We start from the raw sequence: 12,015 nt of genomic DNA on the forward strand, positions 1-12,015 counted from the left end.
CTGGGGCTTAGCCGTGTCGTGTGCATTTATAATACACTGCTTTATTATTGAATTTCAATTTAGAACAGTCAAAACTATGAAGGAGGCTAACAAGTTTCACATTTTGTTACATTTTAAATAAGTTTTTCCATTTTGGCATAAAGTGTTTTAACTGACAACTGATTTTACAGAATTGAGTTCTATGAGAAAAGCAGATTTGGGCTAGGAAAATGATGGAATAAATAGTGTGATCCCTAGTATTTAAGAACCAGGTCTAAGGTTTTAGAGGAACTGTTACATAAATGTGGAAAATAAAATAACTGTGCATGAAAACAATCTTTTGGGTTGGCTGAAGGCATTAAGGTTAGGGAGGGGAGTGATTTCCAGATTGAAGCAAAACAAGGAGGTGTGGATTTTCGGTACGTTTGGGAGCTTTTGTTTTATTTTGTTTTGATTTAATGTGGGTTCTGAAACCTTTGATTGTCATCCAGTTGTCTACAGTGTCAACCGCTTTGCCTGGAATTCCAGCTCCCTAATATGGCTCCAATCTGCCTTTCCAGCAGGATCTCCCATTATTTAAACAGAATTTTGATTCAACTATGGTGCATTAGTTAGGGTTTTCTAGGGAAACAGAATCAATGAGAGGTGTCTCTGACTATCAACTTTGTAAAAGTGACTCACGCAACTATGGGTATGCACGAGTCCAAATTCTGTAGAGCAGTCAGCAAACTGTCAACTCCAAGGAAGATGTCCGATGAACTCCTAAGGAAATGAACCGGCAACTTCGACTAACTCCTCAGGAAATGAACTGGGATCTTCAACGAACGTGTTCAATGAACTCCTCAGGAAACGAACTGGCAACTTCGACGAACTCCTCAGGAAACTCTTCACTCTTCTCTGTCTGTCTTGCTTATAAGTCTTTAACTGATTAATTGGATTAAATCCAGCCAATTGCATTCTCTCATTGTGGAAGACACGCCCTTTGGTGAGTCATCAGTCACAGCTGCAGTCAATTGACTGATGGTTTAATAAACCAGCCTGTTGGTTTATTAACCAGCCTCAAACATCCTCACAGCAATTGTTAGGCCAGTGTTTGCTTGACCAGACAGCTGGGTACTATCACTTGGCCAAGTTGACACATGAACCTAACCATCACAAATGGTATACTCAACTGTCATCTAAATCTTGTGCTTTCATGCCATTCCTTTTTTTTTTTTAGTTCATTTTTATTGAGATATATTCACACACCATGCAATCATACAAAGCATACATTCAAATTGTTCACAGTACCATTATATAGTTGTGCCTTCATCACCAAAATTAATTTTTGAACATTTTCATTACCACACACAAAAAAATAATAATAAAATTAAAGTGAAAAAGAACAATTAAAGTAAAAAAGAAAATTGGGTGCCTTTTTTTTTTTTTTTGCCCCCATTTTTCTACTCATTCATCCATACACTGGACAAAGGGGAATGTGGTCCATATGGCTTTCCCAATCACATTGTCACCCCTTATAAGCTATATATTTATACAATCATCTTCAAGATTCATGAGTTCTGGGTTGTGATTTGATAGTTTCAGGCATTTACTGCTAGCTAGGGTTGTCTATATTGTGTGTAAGAGTGCCCACCAGAGTGACCTCTGAGCTTCTTTTGGAATCTCTCTGCCACTAAAACTTATTTCATTTCCTTTCACATCCCCCTTTTGGTCAAGATGTTCTCCATCCCACGATGTTGGGTCTTCATTCGTCCCTGGGAGTCATATTCCACGTTGCCAGGGAGATTCACTTCCCTGGGTGTCAGATTCCATGTAAGGGGAGGGCAGTGACTTCACCTGCCAAGTTGGCTTAGCTAGAGAGAGAGTGCCACATCTGAGCAACAAAGAGGCATTCAGGAGAAGGCTCTTAGGCACAATTATAGGCAGGCCTTGCCTCTCCTTTGTCATGCCATTCCTTTTGCAATTCATCCTGAACAGGTTGCTTTGTTGCTTTGCCTACTTCAAGAATCAATTCAGTGTACTTCCTCCAGGAAGTATTTCTCCAATAACACAGGGATACCCCATCTTCTAAACTCTCCCATGCATATATGGGCTAGTGACAGGGGTTTTTATTGTAGTCTTATTATTTAACTATTGCATTTCGATTTTTATTTTCAGATGCTTGCTTATGCCTTTTGTAATGAATGCATTTGATGTGTTTCCTCAAATTTCCTTGGCCTTGCTTGAATTTTGGACCCATAGTCACTTGCTCTGCCTTGGTGAATTCCAGTAGTATTCCTGGAATCTCTGGCTCTTCCTGCCACTTCTGGACTCCTGTGAAACATTACACTAAACAGTATAGGAGCTTGCTTTCCAATGGCTGCTGGGAAGGCCTACATGATGCCTCTTGGAAGTGTGAGGGGGTAATTAATTCCCCATGGATCAAAATTTGATTCATTGAAAACAGTAGTCTGAGCCAGCGAGACAGATAAAGTCCCTTTCCTTTTTCCCTCCAAGGCATGTTTCTCCAGACACTGTGTCTGGCGATGGAGAAGACTGAGTGGATGTCCCTGCTGAGTACCCTGCTGTGCCTCTCGTGGCTCATCTTGAGGGAGGGGCCAGAAAGGTAATATATCACATTACTTCTCATCCTTCCCTGTCTCACATCCCTGTTACCTCGTTCTGGCTGCCCTGAATTTGGACCTCCTAAATAAAGCACCAGCACTTAATTCTTTCCTTAAGGACAGAGTCCACATTTTTAAATGGTTCTATTATTTACAGCACCTATCACATGGCATTAGGTGTTCAGTAAATATTATAAATAAATGGTCAGTGTTTGAGAGTTCCCTTCCCAGTATAAATAACTATGGTACTGAACTAGAGAGAAAATGTACATCAACATATAATTTATAGCATGTCATGGTATATATGTTAGGTGTTTTTTACAGTTTGTTTGTTAATAGGTAATTGTTTCAGTTTGCTCAAGCTGCCAGAATGCAATATACCAGAAATGGATTGGCTTTTACAAAGCAGATTTATTAGTTTACAAATTTACAGTTCTAAGGCCATCAGAATGTCCAAATTAAGGCATCAACAGTAAGCTGCCTTCTCTGAAGGAAGACCATTGGCATCTTGGTTTCTCTGTCGGATAGCAAAACACACAGCCAGCATCTACTGGTCCTTCTTTCCTGGGTTTTGTTGCTTTCAGCTTCTGGCTTCAATGGCTCTCTTAGCTCCTCTGGAGGCTTTCCTCTAAGCTTCTTACTGAACTCTCTCTGGGTGTTTCTTTCTCTGTATTTCTCTCTGAGCAATTTTGGCTTTTTTTCTGTCTTTTATCCTCATAAAGGACTCCAGTAAATGATTAAGACCCACCTTGAATGGGCTGGGTCACTTCTCAATTGAAATAACCTAACTGGAAGGTCCCACTCACAATGGCTTTGTACCCACAGGAATAGGTTAAAAGAACATGGCCTTTTCTGGGGTACATAACAGCTTCAAACCAGCACAGTAATACAGTCACAAATGGTAGAAAATTCAAAATGTACAAAATAGATTAACAGTCAAAAAGACTTCCTCCTACCAATCAGTTTTCCTCCTCAAGACAACCAATCTTACAACTTTCTCATGGTCTCTCCAGAATAAATACACACACACACAAACACATATAAATACACACACACATATATATGCACACACATAGACATATATATATATGCATATGTATATGTTTTTGCCCTTTTTTCTAATTAACAATATATTTTGGAAATACATATTTTTAAAACAACAATACATCTTGGTTATAACTCCATGTCGTTACACGAAGAGCTTCACTCTTTTATGTGGCTACACAGAAAATATCCATTGTATCAATTTATACTTCCCTTAGCATTCCCCTCACTTTTTTTTTTTTTAATTCAGTTTTATTGAAATATATTCACAAACCATACAGTCATCCATGGTATACAATCAACTGTTCACAGTATGATCATATAGTTATGTGTTCATCACCACAATCTATTTCTGAACATTTTCCTTACATCAGAAAGAATCAGAATAAGAATAAAAAATAAAAGTGAAAAGAGAATACCCAAACCATCCCCCCATCCCACCCTATTTGTCATTTAGTTTTTACTCCCATTTTTCTACTGATTTTTTTTCAATTTTTTAACTTTGTTTATCAAAAAATTAAAAACAAACAGGCAAACAACAACTAAAAAAAACCCACAACATTTCAAACAAAGCAATGGATTAAGGAAAACAAATAACCTAAAATAATTACTTTGCTTCCAATATGTTCCTACCATATCCCAAGAAAATTAATAAACCATGTCCAAACAGAGGAGTAAGAAAAACAAATAATCTAAAATAACTACATTGCTTCCAACATGTTCCTACCATACCCCAAGAAAATTAACAACCCCTAAGAAAACAAAGGAATAAGAGAAAAAAAAACCTAAAATAACTCTATTCCAACATGATCTTACTATATCCAAGAAAGTTTACAAACCATAATCATTCCTGAGCATTCCCATAACATTGAGATTACCCTCCATAGTTTATCTGTTCTTATTAGATTATCATTCCCCCTCCACTAATTGGTATCTCTAGGTCCCCTACATTCTACAGTATAAAACATTGTACATTTTTCACAGAATTCACATTAGTGGTAACATACAATATCTCTCTTTTTGTGCCTGGCTTATTTTGCTCAGCATTATGTCTTTTTTTTTTTTTTTTTTAATCTTCATTTTATTGAGATATATTCATATACCACGCAGTTATACAAAACAAATCGTACTTTCGATTGTTCACAGTACCATTACATAGTTGTACATTCATCACCCAAATCAATCCCTGACACCTTCATTAGCACACACACAAGAATAACAAGAATAATAATTAGAGTGAAAAAGAGCAATTGAAGTAAAAAAGAACACTGGGTACCTTTGTCTGTTTGTTTCCTTCCCCTATTTTTCTACTCATCCATCCATAAACTAGACAAAGTGGAGTGTGGTCCTTATGGCTTTCCCAATCCCCTTGTCACCCCTCATAAGCTACATTTTTTTTTTTTTTTTTTTTTTAAATCATCATTTTATTGAGATATATTCACATACCACGCAGTCTACATTTTTATACAACTGTCTTCGGATTCATGGGTTCTGGGTTGTAGTTTGATAGTTTCAGGTATCCACCACCAGCTACCCCAATTCTTTAGAACCTAAAAAGGGTTGTCTAAAGTGTGCGTAAGAGTGCCCACCAGAGTGACCTCTCGGCTCCTTTTGGATTCTCTCTGCCACTGAAGCTTATTTCATTTCCTTTCACATCCCCCTTTTGGTCAAGAAGATGTTCTCCGTCCCATGATGCCAGGTCTACATTCCTCCCCGGGAGTCATATTCCATGTTGCCAGGGAGATTCACTCCCCTGCATTCCCCTCACTTTTGCTATAAAAATAGGCCTATAGTGAATAAATGTGTATATATACGTTTTCTACAATTTGCAAGATAAATTACTAGAAGTAGAATCACTGGGTCATAGGGCAACAGGTTAGTCTTTTTTAATACAATTTTATTGAGATACATTCACACACCATATAATCCATCCAAATATATAATCAGTGGCTCACAGTATCATCACAGAGTTGTATATTCATCACCACAATCAATTTTAGAACGTTTTCATTACTCCAAAAAATAAATAAAAATAAAAAAGAAAACCCAAAACATCCCATACCCCTATTCCCCCTATTATTTTCTTAGCAGTTCTATTCATGCACCGTACAATCCATCCTAAGTGTACAATCAGTGGCTTTTGGTATATTCACATAGTTAAGCATTCACCACTACAGTTAGTATAAGAACATTCTCATTTCCTCCAAAGGAAAAATTCCCATACCCTTATATCCCCCCTATTATTGCCATTTAGCTTTGGTATAGTGCCTTTGTTACAATTAATATAAGAATATTACAGTGTTACTGTTAACTATAGATCTTAGTTTACATTCATTGTATTTTTCCCATATACCACCCTATTATTAATAACTTGTAATAGAGACGTACATTTGTTCTAGTTCATGTAAAAACTTTCTTGTATTTATAAAATTAACCACCATCACTGTCCCCTCTAGGTTTTGCTAAATTATACAGTCCCAGTTTTTATCCTCTAGCTTTCCTTCTGGTGCCATACACGACTCGAGCCTTCCTCTTTCAACCATATTCACACTCAGCTTTGTTAACTACACTTAACAGAATTGTGCCACCATCATACAGTATTGTGCTATCCATTTCCAGACCTTTACAATCAACCTTATTAAACATTTTGTACTCCTTAAGCATCTACTGCCCAATCTCTTCTCTCTTTCTATCTCCTGATAACCTATGCTTTCTACTTTAACTCTCAAGTTTTGCTCATTACAGTTAGTTCATATTAGTGAGATCATGCAATGTTTGTCCTTTGACTTCTGACTTATTTTGCTCAACATAATGTCCTCGAGGTTCATTCACATCATTGCATGCCTTACGACTTCAACAGGTTAGTTTTTGACTGATAGTATTAACTCTTTTAAGGATGACTTTTGTTCTTTGGAGGCCCTGACTGCTTTCGCCTTCTCAATTACTTGAACAGCTCTCAGCAAACCATCCTGCAGAGCCTGGTTCTTTATCATATTAGTGATCATGAAAGTGACATCCCTGATGTACATCTGTCTCACTTTAGCAGAATAGTGTTCTGCTTTGTTACCATGTGCAATAAAAAAAGTACGAAGTGCTATGATATCTCCTTCTTGCAGCCCAAACTCCTCCAGGACAGACTCCCAGACAACTCTAATGCGCTTGTTCTTGACTTTTTGTCTAAGGACAGAAGCTAAGGTGGGAAGACCTCTCACAAGATCTGGCAACTTTTCAAGCACACGAGTGTGCAAGCAAATGAGTACTTCAACGACGTAGCTGTATAAAATATTCAGTTCCATTGAAGTGAACCTATAAAATGTGGAGAGCTTCTTTAGCAATAGAACTCTTACTGTACAAAGATAAAATGAATTCTATTAGGTTAACTCAGAGTACAAACCCACTAGAAGTAGCTTCTGTGTTTTAGAAAATACTTTAGAAATAGGCGCTGTGCTAACTGAGAAGCTTAGTTGTCAGGCCTCCCATACTATAAGTTCCTCAGTGTCAGGGGAGATATATTATCCATCTCTGCGTTAGTAAGACTGGCAAACAAGAGGTTCTGTGATGAGAGAGCTACCATAGTGCCTAGCATTTAAACAGGTGCTCAAATGAATCTTGTTTGAATGAACCTAAGAAGATGTAATTTTTTCACACTCCATCACTGGGAAATTAAATTCTGGAATGCCTGCTGGAAACTCACAAAGTCACAAAATTCCACTGATTTCTCATCGGATACTCACTTAAGTGCTAGAACTGCTATCCATATCTCATCTTGGGCTGCCTGGCTTGCCAAAGTCTTGCTGTGTTGTTCAAATTTCTGTGTTAGGTTATCCTTGGTGGAGTCCAGTTCTTTGAACTGTGCTTCTAAAGCTTGGAGTTTGTGATCTACTCTACAAGAGAAAAAAAAATCAAGGGTTAGTTAAGGTCACAAGACAAAACTGAGGTTTTGAATTAAAATAAGGCTCTAAGACATTGATGACAATATTATCAAATTTGGATAACTATTTAAATTAAAAATTATGGGCAGATGTTTCTATTTGCCATTCTCTCTAGCCACCTTTCTAGTTCTTGCATTTTTTATGTTCCCTATTTTTTTAAACTTTATCAAAAATTTAAAAACAAACAATGTCTAATTCTCTAATTTCTTGAATTGTCTGCTATGTCTTGTCTTTGTATTGTACTTTATACTTTAAAAAGTATTTTATGCAAACATTATTTGATTCTCACAACTGTGAGAAGTAGTGTTTTTTTTAACCATTTTATAGATAAAGAAATTGAGATGCAAAAAGATTGAGACCAAATGTCATATAGCTAGCTAATGCTAGAAGGATTTGAATAAGGTTGCTTTCTCTACCCTATTATAACTGTCCAAATCCTATCCTTTCTTCAAGGATCAACTCAAATTCCACTTCTTCCTTGAATCTCCCCACCTCTCCACCTGGAGATCTCCTCAGGCTCTACTGCTCTGTGACGGGGCTGTCTCTACCACCTGTCACTCCCCACATCCTGCTTTATTTTTAGAGTTAACATTTCATGAACTAAATTGTAAGCTTTTGGGAGGAGAGGATCAGAGACTATTTTTTGGATGTCTTTATGTCTGTACCCCAACACCTAGATAGGCCTTACATAGAAGTAATAAAATACCTCTCATATGATTCACATCTGTGACATGAATGCGATGCTAAGCTTCCAAGCCCAATGTGGGGATTTAAGTTGCTGTGAACAGGCTTGATCATCAGAGGGCACCGTAGCACCAGAATTATGTCTAATTGAGCCACAAAGAACTGGGGGACCACAACTCACTTGCCTGAAGCTACCCACATTGTCTTTCATGAAGGAAGGTATACACACACACACATACACACACGCATGACTTTCCTGAGCTTCTATGTCCCCAGTGACCGGAATGCCTTTGCAGTTGCCCAGGGTTCTGTCCTTGACCGTCTTCTCTTCTTGGTTCTCACTTTCAACTAAGGTTAATTCAGCTTCTTTTCTGAGCTCTAAGACCTGCATTTTCAACTCTCTTGCACATCTCCACTTGGTTGGAGATGTCAAACTCAACTGTCCTAAGCTTAATCTACTAGCCTCCCCGCCATCAAAATTTAGCTTTGACTCCTGTGTTTCTCACTGCTTTGGGTTCTTTTTACAGAGCGATAAGGCTTAGTGTGAAATGTGTAAAAGTTTGCATGACCTATTATGCTGGCAATCTCTATCTCAAACTCCAAACCATTCATCTGGCATACTGTTTATAGTAATTTTTAGACCTTTAAGCATATTGTGGTAGGTTGAATTATGTACCTCAGGAAAAAAAAAAAACATGTTCTTAATCCATTCCTGTAGATGTGAACCCATCATAAATAGGACCTTTTGAAGATGTTATTTTTAGTTAAGATGTGACCCAATTGAATGAGTTTGGGCCTTAATCTCATTACTGGAAGCTTCATGAAGAGAAAGGAGTAGAAACTGGAAGTCAAGGGAACCCAGAAGAGAAAGAAGAAGCTGCTGCCATGTAACGGAAAAGCCGGGGACCCAAGGATCACCAGAGGCCAGTTTAAGAACACCACAGTCTTCAGGGAGAAAGCATCACCTTGCTGAAGCCTCAGTTTTGGACTTCTATCCTAAAACCATGAGCCAATAAATTTCCATTGTTTAAGCCAACCTATTGTATGGTATTTTAGCAGCTGGGAAACTAAGACAAGTCTATTGCTTATAGGTCATCTTTAGCTTGACCTTTAGCTTGTCAATCAGTATAAAAGTTTACATTTGCATAAATTCTTTGGAATCCTTTCACCAAAGGGCATTTTCAGGCCTTTCAAAATAAATCCTAAACAACATATTTGCAAATCTGGTCCAGATTGTTTTCTTCCCCACTCAGTTAATGACATAACCATATATCCAATTGCTTAAACTAGAAATATCAGAATAATTCTCACCTTTGTATATTTCTTTCTCCCCACTAATGTCTCTCTAATCCATCCCCTTTTCTCCATCCCCACTAAATAAGGTCCTCATCATCTTTTACCTGGACCTAGGATTACAGTGGCCTAACTGGACCTCTACTTTCAGCCTCTACCACCCCCAATCCATCCTCCTGAAATATTCTCCTAGAACACAATTCTGATCATGTTTACTCTACTGCTTATATGTCTTTTATGCTGCCTCTGACTTGCCTGGTTATATCTTTAGAGCCAACTTCAATGTCCTCAGCAAGGATCACAAAGCTCTTTGCCCTTTGCTCCCATCTTCTGCCAGTTCTCTCACATATCCTAGTCACCAGCCACATGAGACATCTAGCCACTGACTGAATACAGTGAGGGATCCCAAAGCTCTATGGCTTGTATGTACTGTTTCCTCAGCCTAGAATTCCTTTACATATTTTTCTTTCTTGTAAACTCCTACTCGCTCTTTTTGATCCAGCTTGAATGTCCCTCTATGAAGCCTTCCTTTTCCTAGCATCAAAGGCAAAATTAATGGAGCCTCCCTTCATGTTTTCATAGCCCTTTAGGTACACCTATTATAAGGCCAACAGCATTAAATTGTAATTATTTTTAATACTTCTGTTGTCCCTAAAGGCTGTGAGCTCCTTCCAGGCAGAAACCACATTTTGCTTAGCTTTGTATACCTAGCATTTATCACATGCATAGTAGGTACTCAGTAAGTTGAATGGAACTATAGCACTTGAGAGTAGATTTTTATTTGCAATTTACATATTTTTGAACCTGGAAGGTCTGAACAACTTTAACAGAAATAAAAATCTAAATCATGTCTAATTCTTTGCCTATTTTTTATTCTTCATTTTCTCTTATGCATCTTCCCAGAAAAGCCAACCCATACCTGCTCCCTCCCTATTACCCTTAGCAACCTTTTCATGGCCTCCTTCAAGGATATCAGGGTTGTGGTCTCATTGTTCATCTTCTTAAGGCAAAACAAAACAAAACAAAAACCCAGTAGAGGCTTGAATTCAGGGTCTTCTACTGTCTTCCACTCAGCAACAGGCAGCAAAACAGCATGAGCATACAATCTAAATGCTGTCTAAAAGGTCACTCAGTACAAGAAGCTTTTAATAGCCTGTACATCCAAATATAGTTTCAAAGAACTGCCCATGTGAACACAGGTGTCCTGGAATGCACTATAATATTTCCCTTTGAAAACTGATCCATAGTACGTCAACATAGCACAACCATGTGTAATTGTGGCTCTGTGTATATTCTGGTAAATGTATATAGAGATAAACATATGTATACATGTTTTAGGATTAAATTTGATGGAAATATTAATTACTCCCAAATTTTAACAGCTTCATTATTTAATTAACTAGGTTTAAAGAGAGCCCCAGACCTTTTATGATATACATTGGTCCTGGGAATGGAAAGACAAAGGGACAGATCTGAGAGACACTGTAACTCCCGCGAGGATTCTTAGGGGTTGGAGTCAGTGAGTCTCACATGAATCTTCAGAAAAGTTGGTGTGTCCTGAGGGAATCAGGTCCTTCCTTGCCTCAGTGGGAGAAAACCTTGCAAGATTCTTTGTGGCCTACCCAGTGGCCATTCTTCCCACCACTCCTCTCACTTTTTTCTGATTAATAGAATCTAAATTTTATTCAGGTATTGGGCAGCCATGTGCTTCAGGGGAGTCTGGGCCCCTCCCCAATCTTGGTTGTTCCGGTTTGCTAATGCTGCCATTATACAAAATACCAGAAATGGATTTGCTTTTATGAAGGGGGTTTATTTGATTACAAAGTTACAGTCTTAAGGCCATAAAGTGTCCAAGGTAAGGCATCAACAATGGATTACCTTCACTGGAGAATGGCCATTGGCATCCAGAAAACCTCTGTTAGCTGGGAAGGCACATGGCTGGCATCTGCTTGCTCCCAGGTTGCGTTTCAAAATGGCATTCTCCAGAATGTCTCAGTGTCAGCTTCTCAGGGCAAACTCTGGGCTAGTACCTCCAAAGCATCAGGGAAACTCTGCTTTCAATGGTCATCTGTGGAAATCACTTTGGCGGTTCCTCAGAAAATTGAAAATAGAATTACTATATCACACAGCAATCCCACTTTTAGGTATATACCCAAAAGAATTAAAAGCGGGGACTCAAGTAGATATTTGTACCTCAATGTTTACAGCAGCATTATTCACAATAGCCAAAAGGTAGAAGAAACCCAAGTGTCTATCAATGGATGAATGGATAAATAAAACGTGGTATATACATACAATTAATATTATTCAGCTCTAAAAAGGAATGAAATTCTGATACACTTGACAACATGGATGAATCCTGAAGACAGTGTGTTGAGTGAAATAAGAATTATTTCTTTTATGAAATACCTAGAAGAAATAAACATTATAGAGACCGATGGTGGTTTAGAGGTTACCAGGGGCAGGGCACAAAGACAGTT

At 38.0% G+C, this 12,015-nt stretch overlaps 1 protein-coding gene and 1 long non-coding RNA gene across 4 annotated transcripts; one reads left to right on the plus strand and one right to left on the minus strand.

Annotated features, from left to right (window-relative positions):
* Positions 1–916: 916 nt before the first annotated feature.
* On the plus strand, positions 917–9,582 carry LOC119535164. Its single transcript, XR_005217181.1, has 3 exons — positions 917–964; positions 2,476–2,584; positions 8,961–9,582. It is a non-coding gene; the product is annotated as an uncharacterized LOC119535164 (long non-coding RNA).
* SMCO1 (single-pass membrane protein with coiled-coil domains 1) lies at positions 6,488–11,474 on the minus strand. Of its 3 annotated transcripts, none has more exons than XM_037837640.1 (3): positions 10,483–10,532; positions 7,361–7,510; positions 6,488–6,932 (listed from the first exon to the last, which is right to left on the minus strand). In XM_037837640.1, the coding sequence occupies exons 1-3, from the start codon at positions 10,530–10,532 to the stop codon at positions 6,488–6,490; spliced, it is 645 nt and encodes a 214-aa protein (XP_037693568.1). The 3 variants fall into 3 exon arrangements, 2 of the variants coding, with proteins under 2 accessions (XP_037693568.1, XP_037693575.1); XM_037837647.1 differs by lacking the exon at positions 10,483–10,532 and adding an exon at positions 10,428–10,452 and having other exon boundaries at positions 7,361–7,511; XR_005217180.1 differs by lacking the exons at positions 6,488–6,932; positions 10,483–10,532 and adding an exon at positions 11,414–11,474 and having other exon boundaries at positions 7,374–7,510.
* Positions 11,475–12,015: the final 541 nt, after the last annotated feature.

Source organism: Choloepus didactylus, chromosome 1, assembly GCF_015220235.1.
Source record: "Choloepus didactylus isolate mChoDid1 chromosome 1, mChoDid1.pri, whole genome shotgun sequence".
Classification (NCBI taxonomy): Eukaryota; Metazoa; Chordata; class Mammalia; order Pilosa; family Megalonychidae; genus Choloepus; species Choloepus didactylus.

Bases quoted from the DNA above. Each gene is read 5' to 3' on its own strand.
- SMCO1 (XM_037837640.1), bottom strand. From the start codon at position 10,532: ATGAACAATGAGACCACAACCCTGATATCCTTGAAGGAGGCCATGAAA. The intron at 7,511-10,482 runs GTTGCTAAGGGT...TTTCTCTTGTAG, and splicing joins TTGAAGGAGGCCATGAAAAG to AGTAGATCACAAACTCCAAG. The intron at 6,933-7,360 runs GTGAGTATCCGA...CACATTTTATAG, and splicing joins ATAGCAGTTCTAGCACTTAA to GTTCACTTCAATGGAACTGA.